At 37.1% G+C, this 22,245-nt stretch overlaps 2 protein-coding genes across 5 annotated transcripts; one reads left to right on the top strand and one right to left on the bottom strand.

The window, feature by feature from the left end:
- Positions 1-177: 177 nt before the first annotated feature.
- Positions 178-13,316, bottom strand: cul5b (cullin 5b). Of its 4 annotated transcripts, none has more exons than XM_084386450.1 (19): positions 13,233-13,316; positions 12,473-12,582; positions 12,155-12,254; positions 11,844-12,020; positions 11,591-11,732; positions 11,357-11,502; positions 8,485-8,565; positions 8,246-8,339; positions 7,760-7,890; positions 6,542-6,649; positions 5,752-5,816; positions 5,502-5,634; positions 5,239-5,370; positions 5,030-5,153; positions 3,986-4,161; positions 3,040-3,201; positions 2,746-2,864; positions 1,900-2,023; positions 178-600 (listed from the first exon to the last, which is right to left on the bottom strand). In XM_084386450.1, the coding sequence occupies exons 1-19, from the start codon at positions 13,254-13,256 to the stop codon at positions 406-408; spliced, it is 2,343 nt and encodes a 780-aa protein (XP_084242576.1). In that variant the 5' UTR covers positions 13,257-13,316; the 3' UTR covers positions 178-405. The 4 variants fall into 4 exon arrangements, with proteins under 4 accessions (XP_084242576.1, XP_084242575.1, XP_084242574.1 ...); XM_084386449.1 differs by having other exon boundaries at positions 8,201-8,339; XM_084386448.1 differs by having other exon boundaries at positions 12,788-13,239.
- Positions 13,317-13,909: 593 nt separating this feature from the next.
- On the top strand, positions 13,910-22,190 carry slc35f2 (solute carrier family 35 member F2). Its single transcript, XM_084386994.1, has 9 exons — positions 13,910-14,035; positions 16,572-16,704; positions 16,804-16,976; positions 18,975-19,102; positions 19,188-19,347; positions 19,565-19,721; positions 20,708-20,760; positions 20,868-21,022; positions 21,291-22,190. The coding sequence occupies exons 1-9, from the start codon at positions 14,014-14,016 to the stop codon at positions 21,531-21,533; spliced, it is 1,224 nt and encodes a 407-aa protein (XP_084243120.1). The 5' UTR covers positions 13,910-14,013; the 3' UTR covers positions 21,534-22,190.
- The last annotated feature ends 55 nt before the right edge of the window (positions 22,191-22,245 follow it).

Consider the following 22,245-nt stretch of genomic DNA (forward strand, 5'->3'; position numbering starts at 1 on the left):
GATAAGCTAGTGGTGAACCCAGAAAAAACACAGCTGGATGGCTTTTTCAGAATTTAGCCATATTTTCACCTAGGGCGTTGGCGTCAAAGGTGGCGAAACACATTTAAAAGATGCATTTAAGTTGCCCAAAATCACAGACATGCATCTGACGCATATAAATTAGCAACACAGAATTCTACTCATTTTACTCCTCTATTTCTTTCAAAGTTCATTTTTATTAATTTCATAGATTTGTGAAGTAAGGCAGGGATATTTCAGCAATTTCTCAGCATGATGTGTGTTGAGATCTAGTCAGTCATCCAGCAGGCCAGGCTGGGCAATGAGCTGAAATCAGATATGGAATCCTCCAAAGGAGTGCTAGTGTCTAAAAAAAAAAACGTCCCAGAGTGCACTGGGCGTGGTAGGCTACGCCATGTAGATAAACGTGTTAATGTCCGTCTCATCCCGTTTGATGTACTTCTGTTCTATCAGCCACTCGATCTGCTCTTTGATCATCTTTTTCTGGGGAAGAAACATGTTCTTTAGGATCTCCACCAGCTCCGTCTGAAGCTGGGCATTGCTGATCCTCTTCCTCATCTTCATAATCTGAATGATAGCTTCCTGTACAGAGTGAAGAAGAGGAGTTTAGTGACAAATGAGGTTTCCTTCAGTGTTAGCATGTCTGAGAAATGTCTAGACTTTAATGTTTCTCATGCTTTTATAGTAGACAAGTAGAAACTGCCAGCATATGAATATCTTTACAAAACGTAAAATAAATAAATGGGTAAGTTGGACCAGATGGTACCCAGAAAACATCCTTCAAAACCATTTGAAACATCTGAGGATGCACCTCATGAAATCACTATATAATTCCCATACCTGTATCATTGTTTGCTTACATCACTATTATTCTAAAATGTGGAAAATAATATAATAAAGAATCTAACACACACACGTTGGGTTTCCATGTTTTAGGAGGACTTTTTTTTCATAATGATTTTTATACTGTACAAACGGTATATTCTAACACTACGCCCTACCCTATGAAGTATAAGATGCTTTCATCATGGGGACCAAGGTGAACATTTGGTCCCCACAACATAGGGTTTACCAGGACCAACCAACCATCCATCCAGACAGATAGATAGGAGTGTCAATAGCTGCGTTTACATGGACACTTATAATCGGATTGACGGCTCAATCGGACTAAAAAACCTTCATGTAAACACCTTAATCGATCCGATTGAGCTCGATCCGAATGAAATTTCGATCGGATTGAAAGGGGTGGTTTATCCCTTTTGTAATCCGATCGAGAGAACATGTAAACACTTGATCGGATTGAAAACCGAAACTGAAAGGACTGCGCATGTGCAATGACGTTAACTAGCGTAATGACGTATGACGCGCGGAACGAGCTGTTCTTCCTGTTGAATAAAGTGTCATATTAATAAGTTTCCCGTCATTCTAAAATTCTCATTTCACTCGCGCATCTGTGAAGTGAAGCAGGACAACGTCCCACCAGTCCTTGTTTTGGATTCTCATCCACAGACGACTGGTTTTGACCGCGGGGAGGGGCATTTTTACTGCGTGATCAATAAGCAGCACGGCAAAACGGTTAATATGCTCTAAATTATGACCAGAGACGAATTAATATTACGTCTGCTTTTTAAAACAAATAAAGAACCAATAGAGGAGAATATTTATGCGCAAAAAGCGGGAAACTCTGTATATTCGTGCAGTGTGCGCATGTCAAAACATCAGATCCGATTTGAAACTTGTGACATATAAACGCGCACATCAACCCGATTACTTTATTTATCAATCATGTAAACACCTTGTTCGGATTCATCAGTCGGATTGATTTCATTCCGATTGTGTCCATGTAAACGTAGCTAGTGATAGGTTCAATAACTCCAATACCTGTGTGCGTAGTATCCTAAGTTGCACGATGCCCTCATTTTCTTCTTCACGCATTCTCTCTGTGGTGAGTTGTAATCGACCAATCAAATTGATCTTCCCTCTTTTCTGGACCTTTGAGTTTTTTCTGTGCAGAAGAGATTATTTCATTGAACTGAGCTCTGTTAAAACATGCAATTAAGAAAAATATAGTAGTCCAGCAATATTTGTAATTATTAGATAACCTTTTATGTATACACCATTAAATACCGTTCAAAAGTTTGCGGCCAGTAAGATTTTTGTTTACCAAATTTTTCTTTTTTTTCAGCAAGGGTGTTTTAAATTGATCAAAAATTACAATAAATACTTTTTACATTATATTTCAAATAAATGTTGTTCTTTTGAACATTATTCATCAAAGAATCCTGAAATTTTTTTTTTTGAAGAATCCACAAAAATATGAAGCAGCATAACTGTAACTGATAATAATAATAAATGTTTCTTGAGCAGCAAATCAGCATTTTAGAATGATTTCTCAAGGATCATGTGACACTGAAGAATGAAGTAATGATGCTGAAAATACAGCTTTGCCATCACAGGAATTTATATATATATATATATATATATATATATATATATATATATATTAAAGTAGAAAATAGTTCTTTTAAATTGTAATAATATGTCATATTCACTGTATTTTTGATCAAATAAATGCAGCCATGGTAAGCATAAGAAACTTACCGACCCCAATCGTTTAAACAGTACTGCATGAAATGTGATGAGAATATACTTTCTATTATGATTCATTAACACACATTTTGTAGTATTGTTGAATCATCAAACGCAAACAGTGATGAGTGTCCTTACATTAAAGAAAACTCTTGATTGATGTAAAATACAGAGCCTTCCGCAAAGTCTTTAGGAGAGCCCACCACAGGTTCATATGACAGCACCTGACGCTTTAGTTTGGGGAAAGCTACAAGAGACTACAGATTTAAAAACAACAACAAACAACCAAGAAAAGGTTAGGCAGTATTCAGCAACCAAAAGTCAATGTCATATCAGATCCCTTCATTTTCATTCCACAGGATCAGACCATGCTCATCCCATTGCTAACAGTGAATTGCTTTAAGGGAAATGTCATCAAAATAAAGACTTTACCCAGAGGGTCCGGCGCAGCTCAGCGTCTGGAAGTTCCGTGGCTAATTTCAGATTCTCAAAGCTGATCCTCTCTCTTGGCCTTTGGTTCCAGGCAAACAGCACAGCTAACTGGAATGTCGTAACTTCTAAATCATACTGCCCAACTTCATTCTTGAATGTGATCTAGGGATAGAAGAGAAGTTCCCTTGACATGAAGGACCCCTATAAAATGTCAAATTTGAGACAGAATCTCCAAATCCAGTGTAGCAAGAATACTGACATTTCAAAGACTAAATTAAAGTTTACAGCAACACAATTCACAGTAGTACAACTTGTGAGCATCAAAGTTCAGCAGTTTTTTCAAGTCCCACTCAATAATTAGAAATGGCCAAATTGTTCATCCCCAAAATGTTTTAAAAGTTAGCCTATATTTTTAGGCTGGTCTACCACATCACTCATCAATGTCAAAATGATTGTGACGGCCAATCCAATCAAAGAAGGCGGGCCTTACTGTTCACAGAAGATGAGTGTGAATTCCAACAAGAAAATATATGTAAGTGAGCATGGTAAGATGCAAGTAGCTAAACATTCAATATTTGACAAATGTGTTACAGTAATGTTCAAGGACCGACAGTAATGTCCAATGATGCAACCTACTCAACTTTTTCATGAAATGTCACTGTTTTGAATGAATCATTTAATTCATAACTGAATGTGACGAGACAAGAAACATTTTGAATAAGAGTGAATGTGTGCATTTTTTAAAATAAAATATAGTTTACAAATAGTTTAATTTGATAACATCACAACTACAATAGGACCTAGAACTTCTTTCGCTGTTCTTATTTCTTATTCTTTTTTGCCTTAATAGTCTTCAAGGAAAACTTCTGGTTTTGGCTCTCCCTTATTTTCACAGGAAGTAGAGCATGCCGTTATGCAAAGGGCTTAAGCTGAAGATGCCACTCACAATGCCATTGGACATCAGATGGTGCCAGTGTAATTTTCTGCCACTGTGATTTTTCTTGTAAAACTCCTCGACTTCAGGAATGAGATCTTCTAGTTCGGTGGGCAAAGATACAAACACTTTCTCTGAACTCCGAGACCATGCTCCCGCATTCAAGATCTTTATATTGACAGAGTCGGCTATAGTGTCAAAACATAAATAAAAATTAGTTTGAATGTACAACAAAACAGTTCAGAATAGAGGCCCGCACTCCCGCGGGACCCAACGCAACAGAGTGCGGCGCGGGACAAGATTTGATGGGCGAATGTGGGTGCGGGCGGTTAGATGCTCATATGTGTGTGGGGAAGGCTTAGTCTTCCCGTTTGCTGCTACTTCTGATCACTTTTAGAGGGAAAAGCTGCCCATAACTGCATGGTGTAGTTTTCTCCGTAGTAATAGCATATTGGTGAAACAGATTTGGCAAGCGATCCAGTGCATATCTGTCTTTGTGCTCTGGAGAGCATCAACACATTTTTGCAGCGTTGAGTAAATCTCCAACATTGATTTTGTTGCCTGTTGATTTCTTGAACGCAATTGCCAATCAGAGGTGTTTAAGTTTGTCAGAATCCACTTACCACTCAAAACAACTGAATTTTTGTTCAGTGCCGAGTTCTGCACGCTCACGAATCCTCTCATTATAACAAAGAGTAGACATTATGAGAGATTCATTGTGCAGTCAGCTTAATTGATTAATCACACATGTAGTAGCCTATTCTGTACTTGCTTTTCTGTTCAAATTAACAGTGGTTTGTGAATGTAGATGCTTTAATAACAAATAATATATCGGGAGTGTTTATGCTAGGATGTGAAGGTTGTTGCTAGGCAGCCAAACTTGAAATTATTTCATGGATGTACTGAAAAAATCTGTTTACTTTTACCTGAGGACTTTTGTGGGCAGTAGTGGGACAAAACATGAATGTTGCGGGGTAGGAGTGATGAGAAGGTAACATTTTTGCAGGAGTGGAGACCTCTAATTCATCATAGCATCATAAGACAGTCATATCTGACCTGGTAATGCAAGTTTGTTGTGTTTATGCATTTCTTTGAAGGATTGATTTAAGTCTTCTGATACTTTGATGTCCTGGAACATTCTGGCGAGCTTGTTCACGTAATCTGCTGGCATACCAACCTCCTGCACAGACACAAAAATCACTCGATAGAGATTCACTAAAAAGTCTTTCATCAATAATTACAATCGCGCTCTCAATTCCTCTTACCCTGAGCCACTCCACCATGTTTTCTTCAATCTCACTGTCTGCAGAAATGTCAAGAATAAGCCTGCGAGTCAAGTGCGCTTTGTGGTACCTCATGAAGACATCTTTGTTCTGAACATACTTTAGAACCAAGAGCTGTAATCAGGAGATAAAAAGAAATAATTAACACATCGCATCTGATTTGGCAGTTGTGAAGAGAGACGTGCAAAAAACACTGCCACAATAAAATACAAATATTTTTGTGGACACTCCACCTACTCACTCACCACTTCCTTCAGCTTGGCCTCTATTTCCTCTGATGTGAGTTTCTTGCTCAGTGGAGTCTTTCTAAGGAGCATATCACAGTAATTGGCCAGCAGTTCTGGACATTTGGACTCTGGTTGTGTTTTTAGACCCCCACTGCAAATAAAGGACAAATAATTCAAACCAAAACCACAGTAATTCAAATATATCCCAGATCTACAGGTAAAAAAGTACTTTTCAAAAGATATATATGTATATATTGAGATGTCTTACCCTTTCTGTTTTAGAGGGAGCTCTAGTTTAAATATTGTTGCGTCATTCACTACTGCTTTGTATGCCTGCGTAAACATGCATGTATAATATGGTAATAAATAAGAATGAAAAATGGAAATCACCTCCTCTCCACTTCACTTTTCAACATGTAAAAAAAAGATACACTATTTCGGGGTCAGTAAGATTTTTTGGTCACACTTTAGTTTAGGGTCCAATTCTCACTATTAACTAACTAATTACTAAGACTTTTGCCACAATAAACTCCTAAGTACTGCTTATTAATAGTTAGTGAAGGAGTTGTTAAGTTTAGGTATTGGGTAGGATTAAGGGACGTAGAATATGGTCTTGCAGAATAAGCAGATTTGGCAAAGCTGAGTTTTCAGCATCATTAATTCAGTCTTCAGTGTCACATGATCCTTCAGAAATTATTATAATATGCTGATTTGTTACTATCAATGATGAAAACAGTTGAGCTGCATAATATTTTGGGGTAAACCTTGATACACTTTTTGTTCAGGATTCTTTGATGAATGAAAAAAAAACATAAGAACAATATTTATTTAAAATAGAAATTTAAATGCATCCTTGCTGAATAAAAGTACAATATATATTTTTTAAATCTCACTGACCCCGCCTTTAGTAGTGTATATTTTTTATACCTATAGATTATATGAATATATTGTATTATTATTTTATCCAATAAAAATACAAATATTTTGAATAACATTTATAACTATTCTTTTCCTGTGAAGTCTTTAACAGTGAATGGTTTGGATTTCTTGAGACTTACTTTATCCCTGGCTGTTAGGAAACGTGGGTCATCTTGGAATGCATCCTTAACTAATTTACTAAAGCGGTTAAACAATGTTAGGAGTTGCTCGACATATTTTTCAGAGTCCTGCAAAAATAAAAAAATCAATAAGTCATAAAGAGCATTAATTAAGAATTTTGAGAAACAGTTTGGAGCCATATTATGGATTTTAGGGATGTGCGCCACGATTAATTTCCATAACGTTTAAACTGAAATTTTATAACCGACTACTAGTCGACGAAACCCCCAGATGACAGTCAGAAACAGTTTGTATCAGCGATCCATTTAAAATAGCATACTTAATCTATAAATCAAACAGTCAAATCCCATACTGAATTCACTGATAAATAGATCATATACATGCACTGTGCTTGCCTTGCATTATGATCATTGTACATTATACTTAAGCGTTCACTTAGAGGGATAGTTCCCCAAAAATGTTTTATTTGCTGTTATACAAGAAGCTCACGCTCCAGACCGACATGACTATTTGCAGAGGCTCTGGATTACAGGTAATAATGCTGTAAATAATGTTCAGTTTCTTGCGCAGACTGATCGTTTCACTTCATAAGACCTCAATGTATCGTCTGGAGCCACTGGTATTCATTTTGTTTTGCCTGTATACGTTTTTTTTTACTCTCACAGTGATGGTAGCCGTTGACTTGCATTATATGAAACTATGGTTTCAGCTAAAAATATTCTTTACTGTTCTATTGAAGAAGAAAAAAAGACACCTACATCTTGGATGACCTAAAGGGGTGAGTAAATTAATAGAAAAGTTTCATTTTTGGGTAAACTATCCCTTTAATCAACTTTGAACAATATAGACAAATTTATTAAAATCAACTGAATCACAGGCAGCTCAGGACCAGTAAGTACAAGATTAATAATATTTACAGAATTCCTCAAATAAAAAGTCTGTATTGCACCCACCACTTGCACATTTGTGTTTGAATGTAGCCTTTGTAAAAAATAGCAAAGCATAAATGTGCAAAAAAAAAAAACTAGTATTTCCAATGTCGACTAGCAGCAGCGGTTTCGTTTAGTAGACTAGTCCCACACATCCCCAAAGCATACAAATCACAAACAAGGATTAATAAAAATGAATGACTTCCTACATCATTTAGTGATTGCCTAACAGCAACTGTACTCGTGTACAGGATCCATGATGCAACTGTAGCTACTGTCTCTACTCACTGAGGTAATGGTCTCCGCTGTGGCCACCATATCAGCCAGACCTGCATTCAAGATATGATCCTCCAGGTCCTTCAGCATAGGCTCAATCCCACTGGGCACTTTGTCCATCAGCGAGAACATGAGGTGCAGCTCTGTGGAAACACACCAACAGCAGAACAAACACACTTCAATTACAGTAAAACATACTGAAACAGTAAAAGAAAAACATGAAGTTCCTGTCTATGGAGCTCTAATGCCAAAATACACATGAATTAAACCAAGTATTCCTGATGCAATCTACAAAAATGTGGGATTTCCTTCCCTTTACATATAACAGTTGTATGCTGTTGTGTTTGTTTACAGTGTAAATGGGTTGGTGGATCAGCACACAAACACACAGATGGTGAGATGGGTGGGGAGGTGTTGGCAAGATATAGATGGGAACTGGGTCCCATTGCCAACCTGAACTCGCTGAGCCTTTGGTGCCAGAGCTCCTGCCGTACTCACTCTCTGTCTCGTTCCGCTTGATCATTCCCGGACATTCGGCCAGGATTGTCTCTTTGAACGATGTCACCAGCACATTCACACAACACTCCATTAGCTGAATGAACGCAAAAGGCACAAACTGAGCACCCGATGTTAGTATGCGAAAAAGACAAGTGCGCACTACAGGCTGAGCATTATTTAATAATGCGGCACACCACAGGATCTTGTTTAGGAGCATTTTTGGAGCATGGAACACTCACTGCCTGGACGGAGTTACATTCACGTCTGGTTTCCAGATATCGAAGTGCACGCTTCTCCTCTTCTCTTAACTTGCCATCTGCCTGTCAATCAAAAGCGTCAACTGGGATAAACAACTCTCAAATATTGTGACACATAATTATGACAATTCAGAAATGTGCTGTGATTTACCGTTCACACACATAAATGCTTGTTAAACAAACCATCAGAGTAGAAAGCTGTATTGTCAACTAGAGTTGTCAAGATACTGGAACTTCTAACTTCAATATAACACCTTGAGAAATATCGATATTCTATACCATTTTTGATAATACAGGAAAAAACTGCAACAACATTAAGGGTATAAAACCCTTGACTTTGACTATGGTCAAAAGTACATTATCAACTGAAACTCAAAATCAATATATCCAGTTGCTCTGAAGGTGATTATATAATAATAATAAAAAATTATAATATTATTTCAAAGACAGAATTACACTACTATAATACAACTGCATTGTTAAATAAATTATTAATTTTACTTTACATAAAGCATTTCCTTACTTGTAAGAGTTAAACCCTCAAGCTTTCATTTTGGCAAGAAATGCACCTTCTCATTACAAATCTAGTGAAATGCTGTATATATATATGTTCACAAAAATTTTGGAAATTACTTGAACGTGAAAAAAAGCGTTAAGCGCATTAAACTCACAGCACAAGCAGAGATGGAATTCGCGACATTTATAGCAAACTGAAATGTTCTTCAGGCCTGTTCACATAAAGAACGATAACTACAACGATGACTACATTAGCGTTCACACCAGCGGACGATATCGTTCTGTTTATTCTAAGCGCGCTGAAGTCGTCTGCTGCTTTAAATGCTCGAGCTCTTTAAAGCAGGATGGATTCTGATTGCGGTCAATGTTTTTAGTGTTCATCAGCTGATATCACTGGTGATTCCAGTGATATCATTTCTCAGTGCTGTTATCGTTATGGTATGGAATTGGAATCTGCTATTCTTTTATATTTAGAACTATTTTTTAGAACGTATAGTTCTCGTCCTTGGTGTGAACAGGCCCCTTACCAGTCAGGGATCACTGGTGATCCCAGATTATTTTAGTTCAAAATATGTTTGAGCTTATATATCTCAATATTAATAACAGTCTGGTTAATTTTGAGTCTTGAACTATAAACTCTCAAGTGTTGGCTTTCTAAATGTATGTGTGTTATGTTTCTATTCAGAATTACTTATGAGCAGTAACCTTTTTATTTTGGGCATTTCATGTATGCAGCACTTGCCAAAATTGGGGGTGACTGGGAAGGGGTTAAAGGGGTGGTATAATTTTCACAAGATGTAAAATAAGTCTTTGATGTCCCCAGAGTGTGTATGTGAAGTTTTAGCTCAAAATGACAACATGTAGAATGCAACAGGACATTTCTGAATGGTTAGTTGATGAATTTAGGTAACTTATGTGTAGTTATCTTCTAGTCATTGATTAGTATATTCTGTCATGATAATCTATAAATCGCGTTCCCGGGGGAGGGGTTTATGTAAATTTTAGGGTTTGTGATGTCACTAACCCGGGTGGAATGTCGTGTAGTCCCTACCAGCCGTTTGTTGTAGTCCTTAAAAAACGATTTCTTTAAAAGCAAATATATTCCTTTGCTTTGAACTTTGAGCTTCGTAACTTTACAGATGTTGTTTATGCTCAAACAGCAACATTAACACATTAACCACCCCTTTAAGACGCTGAAAACACCGAATCATGAGCTGCTTGAGTGTAAGGGTGTGTTCACACTTGTAGTTCGGTTCACTTGGCTCATTTGTTCTGGACCAATAAAAAACATTTAGTCCTGGGTCGTTTAGCGTTCAGATTGGCATTTTTTACACCGAACCTAAGGATACCAAACCTAAAGGGATAGGGATACGTTCACAACCTAAATGGGTTGGCTTTTATTACGTATTGCCTTTTTTGAGATAGAATTTACCAAACATCCAAAACAATGTTGTGTGCTGGGCTAAATGCACTCCTATTATGTGCGTAACCTACATATGATGGTATTTTGACCTGCTGAGAACTCGTGAAGAGCTTATAAAATGTGTAAAGTAGTCAAAACAGTGGCAGGAATCCCTCCGTCACTCACAGAAACGAAGATCTGCTGCAAGGAGACGCAGTTCTGATGCCTGTACTGAACTGTGATGGGCAACATCACGACTATAGGCCAATTCACACCAAACAGACAAACGCCAACAAACACATTGGTCGTTAGATTTAGAATTTTATGAAAAATAACTGTCATGTTCACACTGGCCCAACAGACACTGACAAACACCGATTGAACATGTTCAGTCAGATGAAAACAAACCCCAACCAACGCCGACAGAGGTAACACACTGATCCAACAAAACCCATCAAACTGGTTTGTTGGCGTTTGTCTGTGCAGTGTGAATTTGCCTTATGATGAGAAAAATCAGGTATGCTTGAGCATTCTGTCCTTTATAGGGTCTCATCTTCCTGTTTTTAGTTTGTTTACATTACTTTGGTCCATGTTGCATTCATATATCGTTTGAACAGCACCAGCGTTCGTTCGGAAGCGGACCGAGACCACTTTTTGTTTGGTGCGCACCAGGGTTCGGATAGCAGCGTTCACACTTATTCAAATGAACCGCACTAACAGAGCAATCGCAACAAGGTTCGTTTTATTCAAAACAAACATGCCAAGTGAGAACACACCCTAAAAGAACACAGTGATGCTTTCAAAAATGCCACAACTGACTATATAAATGAATAAAACCATTTCAAATATTCAGAATCGATATGTTATTTTTGACAACACTAGTGTCATTCAGATTTTTCAAGTTTAGGCAGGAGAGCAGTTTAAAAATACACTCACATATTTCATATAGTTCTGAACGCCGTTCTGTTGCAGATAGGAGGGTGCTTGTGTCTTGTAGAACCTCTCTGTCGAATCCAGATATGCCTTCTCAAAATTCTCTCTATAGATCTGGAGCTTGTCGTCAGTGTTGGAACACAAATTCACTGCGAGACAGAGCAAAAGACAAGAGTGTCAATCAGGAGAGGTCCATCTAGACAGAACCCGAGCGGCTTAGCATTATGATAGCTTTACCATATGACTCGCGCACTCCGATGACAAGCTGCGAGTCGAACGCTTCTCCTAATCTCTCAGCATGGACCAGTTTCATGGCACTGTCCTGGAGCCGGTTCTTTATATTACAGAATATAGACTCGTTCCATGTGTCTAGCATAAGCTTTAGCAAAAAAATAAGGAAACAATTGATTAGGATAGATGTGCATCTTAATGTTGTGCATGTATTGTTACAATAATAACAACTGCATTTAAGTGATAATATAGAAACCACCTTTCTAACAATACTGTCTTCAACACTGGACTTCTTATTGCTCCCCTGGTTGCCCAGCAGGGTGATCTCTAACTTGCAGAAGGGCTTAGGTAGAATATCACACTGTGTGAAGAACTTCCTCCACTCCACAATGTAGGCTTTAAGCAAAGCCGTGTCATCCTGGTGACTGAGTACTCGCTGAAGTAGATCAGAAAGAGACTCAGCATGCATTGATTACAGGACTGGGATTCCAGCAATTTATTTCTTCAGAGTTATTTAAATATGATCTTCACTTTATTATGGTAGGTGCAAAAGTGGTATACAGTACGTACTGCCTGTGCTTGCTTGATGAATTCTAGGATGTCTTCTTTCAGTGCCTGGTGAATTTTTGCCGGGCCTTTGTCGTCCCATAAACACACTGCATGGACGTCTCTGCAAGTCAAACACAGTATCAAGAGATGATCTAAAATCAGATTCTACTCATTGTGCAACAATCCAACCTATGTTGTTAGTTCAAGTTGATATTATTGCAGTGACAATCAGACCCAAAAAAGCACCATTAGTTAAATAAATAAAAGTCTGGATGTACAGTACACTGACTTCTTGATATTTATGTCAGGCCAGACTATGTCACATCGAAGACAACTTACGAGAACAAATCGAACCACTGCTGCTTAGTAACTGACTCCTGACGGAGTAACTTCAAAACAATGGGCCGCATCAAATCCCATTTGTCTTCGAACTGCAGGGAGCCTTTATTCTGAGAAAGGAGATCCAGGACAATAAACAGCTCTTTAAAAATATGTTATGGGTTTTATGCATTTAAAAAAAACCATTACATTTCATTAATTTTACATTATAGCAAACATGTAAAACACTAACAGAAGGCACAGTGCAATATAATATGTGTAGATAGATTATTACAGCTTTATCATGCAATATAATAAATGTAGATGGATTATTACAGCTTTATCATTAGAGACCAGAGGCACCAGGTGAGCTTCGAGCTTGACATAAACCAGATATGCACAGGCTGAATTATATGGCATTTAAATGATTCACTTTTGGTTTGCAATTTTATTCAAGACAAAAATATATCTATATTTTACATCGTCGTGATCCACACAATGCAGTCCCATGATAGCGGGTAGTTTTATGACTGTAAATTGTGCAGTGAGGAGAGACATCCTAGAATAGAGCTCTGAAACCCTAAACATTATAATAGCTCAAAACCTCACTAGCTGCAATGAACAACTCGAACAATGTAGTTTCAAATGAACGCGTCATGTTTAGCGATCTAATTAGAAGCCCACAGTCACCGGCTCATAGGATCGCTGTCATAACACTGTGGGAGACACAAACGATGCAAAATATTCTCACATTGTAGGACCATAGTGTGGGACCTCCTACCTTCAATAAATTAGACGTCGCCATTTTTCTTCAACTTGAACCCCGTGTAATCTCGCGATGTTTGAGAAGGTTTGGTTGCTAGGGAGCATTGCGACAGACTGCATCAGCAGCACTGTCTGATACTGCTGTGCTGTTATATATATAAGAGCAGTTTATGCTTACATCTTTTGTCTATTCTGTACATACTAATTTGCAGCATAGACGGCTAGAATTTATTTTGTTATAGGATTACACGATTATTTTTATCATCATGCCATTAAGCAGTGCCAGTGAGAAAAACATTTGATAAACAAGGAATATTGACATTTAATCTAGCAGGGTCAAACAAACTGTCCTGTCCTTGGTGATAATCTGGACTGGAGTCGGTCGGCATGCCTGATTGAAGGACAAGATGAATTCTTTCCCATAACAATCTGAAGGCCGACCAGCTGCAGCTGTAGTTGCAGATATAGACTCGATTTGAAATCACAATTCTCATTAATCGTTGATAGAAATAAATGTAACGGCTCAGTTAAACATGGCGTTTAACTATTCATCTTTAAAATAACTTAAGTACATTTCTGATCGATTTGATATCCATTACATATTCATTGCACACAACTTCCGTGTGTGCTGCCATTGGTCACAATTTAAGAATAAGGAAGTACAATAAGCTCCAATTGGCTGTTTGGGAAAATAGGCGGGGCCTTAAGTTGACCGAGCGCATTTATGATTTCTTGCCTTCATTGAAAGATGATGATTCTGTGGTTGGGTTTTATCTGATTATTCGTCAACTTCGGACATGACGGATCAGTTGTATTCAGGTACTTAACAGACCCTTGGTTTTATTCTTTTACTTGTAAACACGTGCCGTTGTGTTTTTTAGCGTAGCTAATAGCATGGCTAACTCTGAAGAAGGTATAAGGTATAACTCTGTTTGCTTTGCGCTAACAAGCTACAAAACTTCTAGAAAGACTAAAACGCAAACGAATGCGTTTTTTTCTATGAATGAATTCACCCTATTTTGATTTCGGTGGTCAAGAAATAGTTTGGTCTATTCAAAATTTGTCTAAAAAGCCTGATAGGTCGCCACGTGCTCTGAGTAGTGCCGCATTACAACCATCACAGCTTCAGATGTTCCGCATTTGTGGCCGAAGCGCTAGTCTGCCTATGTAAACAACAGAGCTATTCAGTCAAACTTTAGCCCATTTTATTATAATCTTTTTCGGCTTATGTTGATGTTTTGATTGGGTCTTTATGTAAAATTAATTAAAAGTGAATTGTAATTGCTACATGTTAATCTTTAGTATTTTCAATTATATATATTTTGTTAAGGCTGTTGGGTCATTCCTACTATTCGGTGCCATTTCAGCTTGGTAAATTTCTATCAAAAAAGTAAAAATTTCCATGATTTAATCACTTTATCTGAAGAATGGCTTTTTACACTACAAGAAAAATATATTGGTCCAGCTCAGGAAATTACTCTTTAATAATTTTGACCAAATTCTTCACACATGCAAAGGCCAAATGTCCACCCTGTTACCGGACATTCTCATATCAATTAATAAATGTTTTGAATTCACAGTTATTGAAATATTTACATTTTCTAAGAGCTAAAATGTCCCTCACTTTACCCTGCAAGTGTATTTTAACAAAGTGTTCATCAACCAGAATTATCATGAAAAAAGTTGTTGTATTTTGAGGCACAGTGGTAATTTCAACGTATTTCTTTTAGAATAAAAAGACATTTCAATGGAATTTTGTCCCATTTTTAAATCATTTCATTTTGCCATTTCATTCCCTAAAATTAACCACAAAGATATGCATAACATTTGTTGAACTTATTTTATTAACTTAAAAAAACACAGAGGTAACAGGGTGGACAGAGTAACAGGGTGGACAGAGAGGTAACCGGGTGGACATCACACCACTGAACAACAATAAATGTCATCAACTCATTTACCCTGGCACCCCCTGAAGAAGAAAGACACATGTCCACATCAACATTCAAACTTAATTTTTTTTTTTCAGATAACTTAAAATTCACACTTAAACATATTTATATTGTATAGGTTCAGATAGGTATATCTGCCTTTTTTCAGGGTCTGCATCGCGACGTACTCTGTAGCTTCGCTGCTTTTCTGCAGCAGACAACGGTGCCATTTCCTGACAATTACATACTTACCATTTAAGCTACTCTTTCTTGAAGGTATATAACAAATAAATGTATAATACACTAATTGTAAGTACCAATTCAAGCTGTAAACACTTATTTATTTAGCATTTACACCCACTCTGTTACAATATGTCCACCCTGTTACTGTGCAAAACATTAACAGGAGGGACATTTTATGCTAAAGTTAGCCATTGCTACTCATGTGATGAAAAACAAGCTAGTGTGCAGTGATCACTGAGGAAGATTTTTAACCTGTTTATTAACCATATTTTCAAAATTACAAACAATTATCAGTTTCCACTATAAATAGGCATAACAGGGTGGACATGTTATGCTTTGCCACATCAGTGAATCATTCTAAAACATTGAAAAAAGGGTGAATTAAGGAGTGATGCTTACTCTGCTTCTTGAAGAGAACTTGCTGCCAAAAAGTATTCAAATTCCTGAGAGTCATGTGATTAGAGGAACAGTCAAGAGGCGTGTTCAGAGGAATTTTCCATCAGAGTAACAGGGGGGACATTCAATTCAACATATTTTAAAGACTTTAAGCATTAAAAATGTATTATTAACAAAAATATATATTTTGGTGAGGAATATTATAAATAAGAATATACAACAATATATATAAAAAATGAGTTTATTTGATTTTTATTACTTACATTTGTGGCTGAAGTTATGCAAGCTTACTTGGGGACATGGCAGTTTAGCCTACTTGCACTAAAATCAGAGTAATTATTTTTTAATTAATTAATCCTGGGTACATATTATTGTGTTCTATGGTAAAGGGGGATTAACTATTTAAGATGATCATTTAGAAACCAGTATTAGCCCATTTTTACTCAAAATATACCACATTATGTCATGAGGACTCAAATGGCACCGAATGCTAAGAATGACCCTTTTATGTCTTGATCTAGTGTGGGTTTTATAGTATATTGTACACTTTTATTTAATTACTTCATGTTGGCGAGTATTAAAAAGGCAAATTTCCTTTTAATTTTTGTTTTATGACCTGTAAGGAAAGCTTCTTTTTATTAAAGAGGCCTACTTGAGGTCAGCATTATTGGATATAAATTCCTGAAGAGATTTAAGATTATTTTCTCAACTAATAACTAGATGTTACCCAACATCAAAGCCTGTGACTAACATTAAAGTTCTTCATACACTTTCTCTGAATTTTCTAGGTGTCTATGTGAAAAATATGGATCGTGAAGCGGGGGAGGACTCGTTTACGTATGGAAGCTTGGGAACTCTCAGTCGCTGGAGGAAATTCCTTTGTGGTCCACGGAATCTCACGCTCAAAGATGTGTTTACATGGTGTGATTTCTCTTTTATGTTTTGAAAATGTTTTTAAGTGGCGGTCGTCTGCATATTCATGGTAATTCTTTCATAGTAACTTGAGAATTGTGTTTACAGGCAGCTCTTCAAAACTATTGTAATGGGTCAGGCCCTGTCCATGCTGATATGTGGGACGGCTGTTACATGTCAGTATCTGGCAGATGCTGGGGTAGAGACGCCAATGCTGCAAAGCTTTCTCAATTACGTCTTGCTGTTGCTCACCTATACTTTAGTCTTAGCCTTCAGGAGAGGTACGCTGCAGCACACCTTCCCTGCATGGAATCACTCACTCACTGCTTTTGTCAGATGTTTAGAAGGGCAGAATAATGTTACCATGACCATATTTACCATAGCATTGCTCCAGATTTTAAATAAACGTATTTAAGGATTCATGCCTGTATGGCCGATCTTGTGGATTAATGCTGCCTTCACGTGCTATCGAATATATCGTAAATACAAGTTTCCTAGTTAAAAATTGGACATGAACACCCTCAATGGGACGCTAATTATCACTTTGGCTGTAACTCTTTCCATTGACGGGAATTTCCAGCTTTCTGTGTTTTCACTGGGGTGTGCTATGACACATCTTCTGAAAGAGAACAGAATTTCCAGATCACAGGCGAAGAAGAAGCATAAACAAACGATAGCATATGTAAAATAACACGATTATCAACATTAAACTTCATATAAAGCAAAACTGCCTAATGTTACTGAATGAAATGTCGACCCAGGACGAGCTATAGGACTGTGCAAGCATTACGTGTGTTGATGGACTCAATCGACTCCATCTATGTTTTGATCATCGTACTGAATCCGATGTAGTGTTTGAGCAAAAAGCTGAGAAAATCATGTTTTTGTCAATGTTGCTTTTTTATGAAACTTTGAGACTTTATTGCATGTTCAGATATTGATACATCAAAATATTTTGGGGGCCATGAAAATTGTGAAAATGATCAAAAATGCCTGGCTGGCAACTAAAAAAACAAAATCCAATAAATGTGAAAGAATAAAAACCAGGGCCCGTATTCATAAAGATTCTAAGAATCCTCTCAGAAAACTCTTAATTTAGCTTAAAAACTTTTACGTAGGAGTCTTAGCTTAAGAGCAATTCGGGACTGATCTGAGAGCAACTCTGAGTAAGGAAAAGACAAAAACTTTCATCTTAGTGAGGAGGCGGGGTTGACCCCGTTGCTCTGTATGACACAGTCTTTTGAAGACTGTGATTGGTTGGTTGTCCAAGAAGGGGAAAAAAGTGATTTTAAGTATAGGGCCTATTCTAAGCCTTCACTTTGAAATTACATGCATAATTTTTCCTATTTGACCGTTCTCACACACACACACACACACACATTATATATATAAATCCTTATTTTTATTTACCATGCTGTTAATTTCCTATAAGGTATTTGCTTGGCTTAGAATGATAAAAATTGTTCCACTCTTTCCAATTACACTGATTGTTGGCATGTTTTTTTAAGTGGTGGTTTGAATGTTGGTTTTAATGTATCAAACATGGAATTTTCCCAGTTGCCAAATATCGTAATGTAGTGATTACTTTCATTTCTGGCGCTATGGCATTTCTGTGCTGTATCGGAGATGTTAGCGTGTCTCTAAAAAGATCAGTCACAAACATGATCCCTGCACGATCTAATCTATAGTGTCTTATTAACTCACTGTCATCCATTGCAACACATTTCTTCTCCCTCTTCGTCTTTCTGCCATTTTCTCCTCTGCTAAAGAAACTCTTAAGCCTCGTAAAAGTCCTCATCCGTGCTCCTAAATTTTTTTGCCTTAAGACCTCTTTTAAGGGTTAAGATTCTTTCTGAATTACTTTTTTCTTTACTAGGATTTTTTCTTTAATTTTAAGAGTAAACGCCCACATTTCTAAGAATTTTCTTAGAATTTTGTCACTAGGAGCTACTCTTTGCATTAAGATTCTTTATGAATACGGGCCCAGGTGTCCTCCATGACTCCTGTTCTTTTCAACAAAGCTCCTGAATGTGACAAGTTCATAATCATAACTTCAGAAGTAGGACGTTTCTGATAGCACGTGAAGGCAGCATAAAAGTCTTTAAATTATTTATTGAGTCTTCTCAACATCCAAAGTTAAAATGTACTACTCATAAAAACCTCATGTAGTTTTCCTCCAGTAATGCAAGTTAGTACAGAAGATATGCTATAAATATTCTTCAGTTCACAGCTTGGATTAATCTCTCTCCCCCCCCCCCCCCCCCCCCCCCATAATTTAGGTGAAAGTAATATTGTTCAAATTCTAAAAACAAAGTGGTGGAAGTATTTTCTGATGGCTCTGACGGATGTGCAAGCCAACTACGCTGTTGTAAAGGCATACCAGTTCACTACGCTTACAAGTATACAGGTAAGGATACATTCTTCGTACACACACACTTTCTTGTTTGGAGTGTTTGTGTCAAATATAATATAATATCTGTTATGTGTTGCAGCTGCTGGACTGTTTTGTTATCCCGGTTCTGATGGTGCTCTCGTGGATCTTCTTGAAGACTCGCTACAGACCTTTGCATTTTGTAGCTGTGGCCGTGTGCTTGATTGGGGTCGGGGCGATGGTGGGAGCAGATCTGCTGGCGGGGAGAGACCAAGGCTCAAGTAAGTACTGTACTTTATACTGGGAGGGGGTGTAATCATCTTGACTATGCTTTATTACTAGTACTACTGTTACAAAAGATACGATTATATGAAATGAGGACAACTAAGTGAAGAAGATGCATGAAGAATTGATCATAGACTGTAGCTTGAAATCTTGCACCAAAATAGTTGATCTGTGTCTCTCTTTCTTGTGCTTATTCTGTTTCTGTCACTGCAGGTAGTCATGTGTTGTTGGGGGATGGACTAGTGTTGATCAGTGCTGCTCTGTATGCAGTGTCTAACGTCTGTCAGGAATACACTGTGAAAAACCTGAGCAGGGTGGAGTTCCTGGGCATGATGGGGTTCTTTGGGACCCTCATCAGCGGCGTGCAGATGTAAGTTTTATGTCCACCACCTCATTTTCAAAGTGAATGGCCGCATCATGAGAAGTCCTCGCTTTTGAAAAAGAAAAGCAATATGTACACTACCGTGCAAAAGTTTGGGGTCAGTACGATTGACAGAAGGACATTTTATAATTTTATAAAAGATTTCTATCTCAAATAAGTGCTGTTGTTATTAAAGTGACCATACATTATTTTTTTTAAGTTTCCTAATTTAGTTTTGCATCCAAGGTCAAAAATTTACATGCAACCAAGGTAAAAAAATAAATAAATCATAATGTACATTGCACATCACCTCATTTCTCAAAGAGTCTGAAAACGGTTTGTCCGAAGACTCCTTTCTGAGAGCCTACTCTGCTCTGATTGGTCAGATGGCCCAGTCTGTTGTGATTGGTCTACTGCTTACAGCATGTGCCAGAAACAAAATGCCTATTACCATATTTGAATTTCAGCTTCGGAGGCTTTCCTCTGCGCACCGTGATATGAACGATGGTGTTGGTTTCCGGTATCAATTCCAGCGCAAGTCCTCATCATTGGATATGCAGCACTGAAAACGGTGTTTTCTCTGCATGTATACAACACAAACCAAACTCTTCCAGTCAAAGTAGATGTTGTTTGCATGCAGCCAATGAAGACCATAGGCTGGCGTTTTGCAAATGTGTTATGTTTTAGAGTATATTAGTGTTTCCACAAGAATTTTAAGCAGCAGCAACTGTTGATGATAATTGAAAAGAAACATTGATAATGATAAGAAAAGTTTCTTGAGGTCCATCCTTTTTTTATTTTAAGGATCATGTGACACTGAAGACTGGAGTAATGATGCTGACAATTCAGCTTTGCTATCTATTCTAATAGAAAACAGTCATTTAAAGTGTGATTTTTCTCAAAAACATAAATCTTACTAACCCCAAACTTTGAAATATTATTGTAAATCATTAGCCCTAGTTCTTTTTAGGTGAACTGTGCTTTTTATTTTAAAGGGCTATACTTGAATCCAAAGCTATACCTGTCATCAGCTGGAACTGGAGAATATGTGCGTAACTAAGTGTAAAATTTTACTTTGTTTATTTTTAATTTTTTTTGACATTGGCTTGAAGATAATATTATCTAGTTAGTTAACTAAATATTTGTATTCTGTAGGCCTGCTCTTTGTTGCGTATACTCTGTGCATGTATGGGCTGTACAGTTTCATGCCTGTCGTAGTGAAGATGACCAGCGCCACTGCTGTAAACCTCTCGCTGCTGACTGCTGACCTCTTCAGCCTCTTCTGTGGCATTTTCCTTTTTCACTACAAGGTGAGTAGAAAGAACACATTTTCTGAAAATCAATAAAAGTGCCATAAAAACAAAAGAAAAAAGATTAAAACATTTCCAATATCTTCGTCTCAGTCCTCCTGCTGAAATGATAATTGGCCATGGGTGTTGACATTTTGAGTGTTTGCACCGATTCTTGATATTTCTGTGGATACTATTTTATGTTTTAAATCTTTTAATGAAGTAGTTTTAGCTTCTAGAGTTTGCTTGATCACACAGATTTTTTTTTTTTCTTCTTCTTTCTTCATAGTTCACAGGCCTGTACATCGTGTCTTTTGTGGTGATCACACTTGGTTTCATCATGTTCAACGTCGTACCGACCTACACTGGCGATCAGTCGTATACCACTAATGGCGAGGTGTATCATCTTGCTTCATCTGCTGATGTCCAACAAGAGGGAGCCGTAGATCGGCTGCAGAAGGAAGGATCCGATCTGGATCAGACAGTGTCCAATCACAAAGCACATTACAATGGCCACTATTCCCTGACATAAAGCTCTACAGTGTACAGTAATGGATTTCACAGATTGTCTTTAGAAGAGTTTGTATTTTTTGCCAAAGGCAGTGTTTATTTAGTTTTTTATGGATTTTAAGTCCACTTCAGTGTGCCTTCAGTCTGTATTTTTATATACTCCAATTTGCATATAAATGTTATTTAAATCTGCTGAGATTGAAATTTAGATGGTATATTCAAACAAGGAAAAAAATATTTCAGAAAATAATGCACTGATTTGTACAGTACACTAACTTCCAGTATTATTACTTGTATTAACATTCTTTATCTTTGTATAATTCTTGATTTAATACTTTACAAAAATTATGAAAAGTTATGAAACTGTAGATCGAAAAGTAACTTTTCATATTCAACTTGTTAAATGTATTAATTGTATTGAACATGTTTTTATGTATGTTTATTTTTTATGTATATGAACATTTGGAGTTATTATTTATGACCATTAAAGTGGTTTTGTTTCATAGTTAATCAGTAATAGTGGTGTTTGTCAAATGTGCTAAGTTGGCTTTACATTATAAAGATTTTGGCTTATAAAACAGATGTTTTCAGACTCCTGGATGATTCACCAGACTCTCAGCCAACCCAGGGACTGCCTTAGAAAGTTAGTAATAGTTATAAAATTGTATGAATATACAGTAAAAAAAAGGGTAATACTTCACAATAAGGTCCGATTAGTTATTGTTAGTCAATGC

Source organism: Rutilus rutilus (genome assembly GCF_951802725.1).
Source record: "Rutilus rutilus genome assembly, chromosome: 18".
Classification (NCBI taxonomy): domain Eukaryota; kingdom Metazoa; phylum Chordata; class Actinopteri; order Cypriniformes; family Leuciscidae; genus Rutilus; species Rutilus rutilus.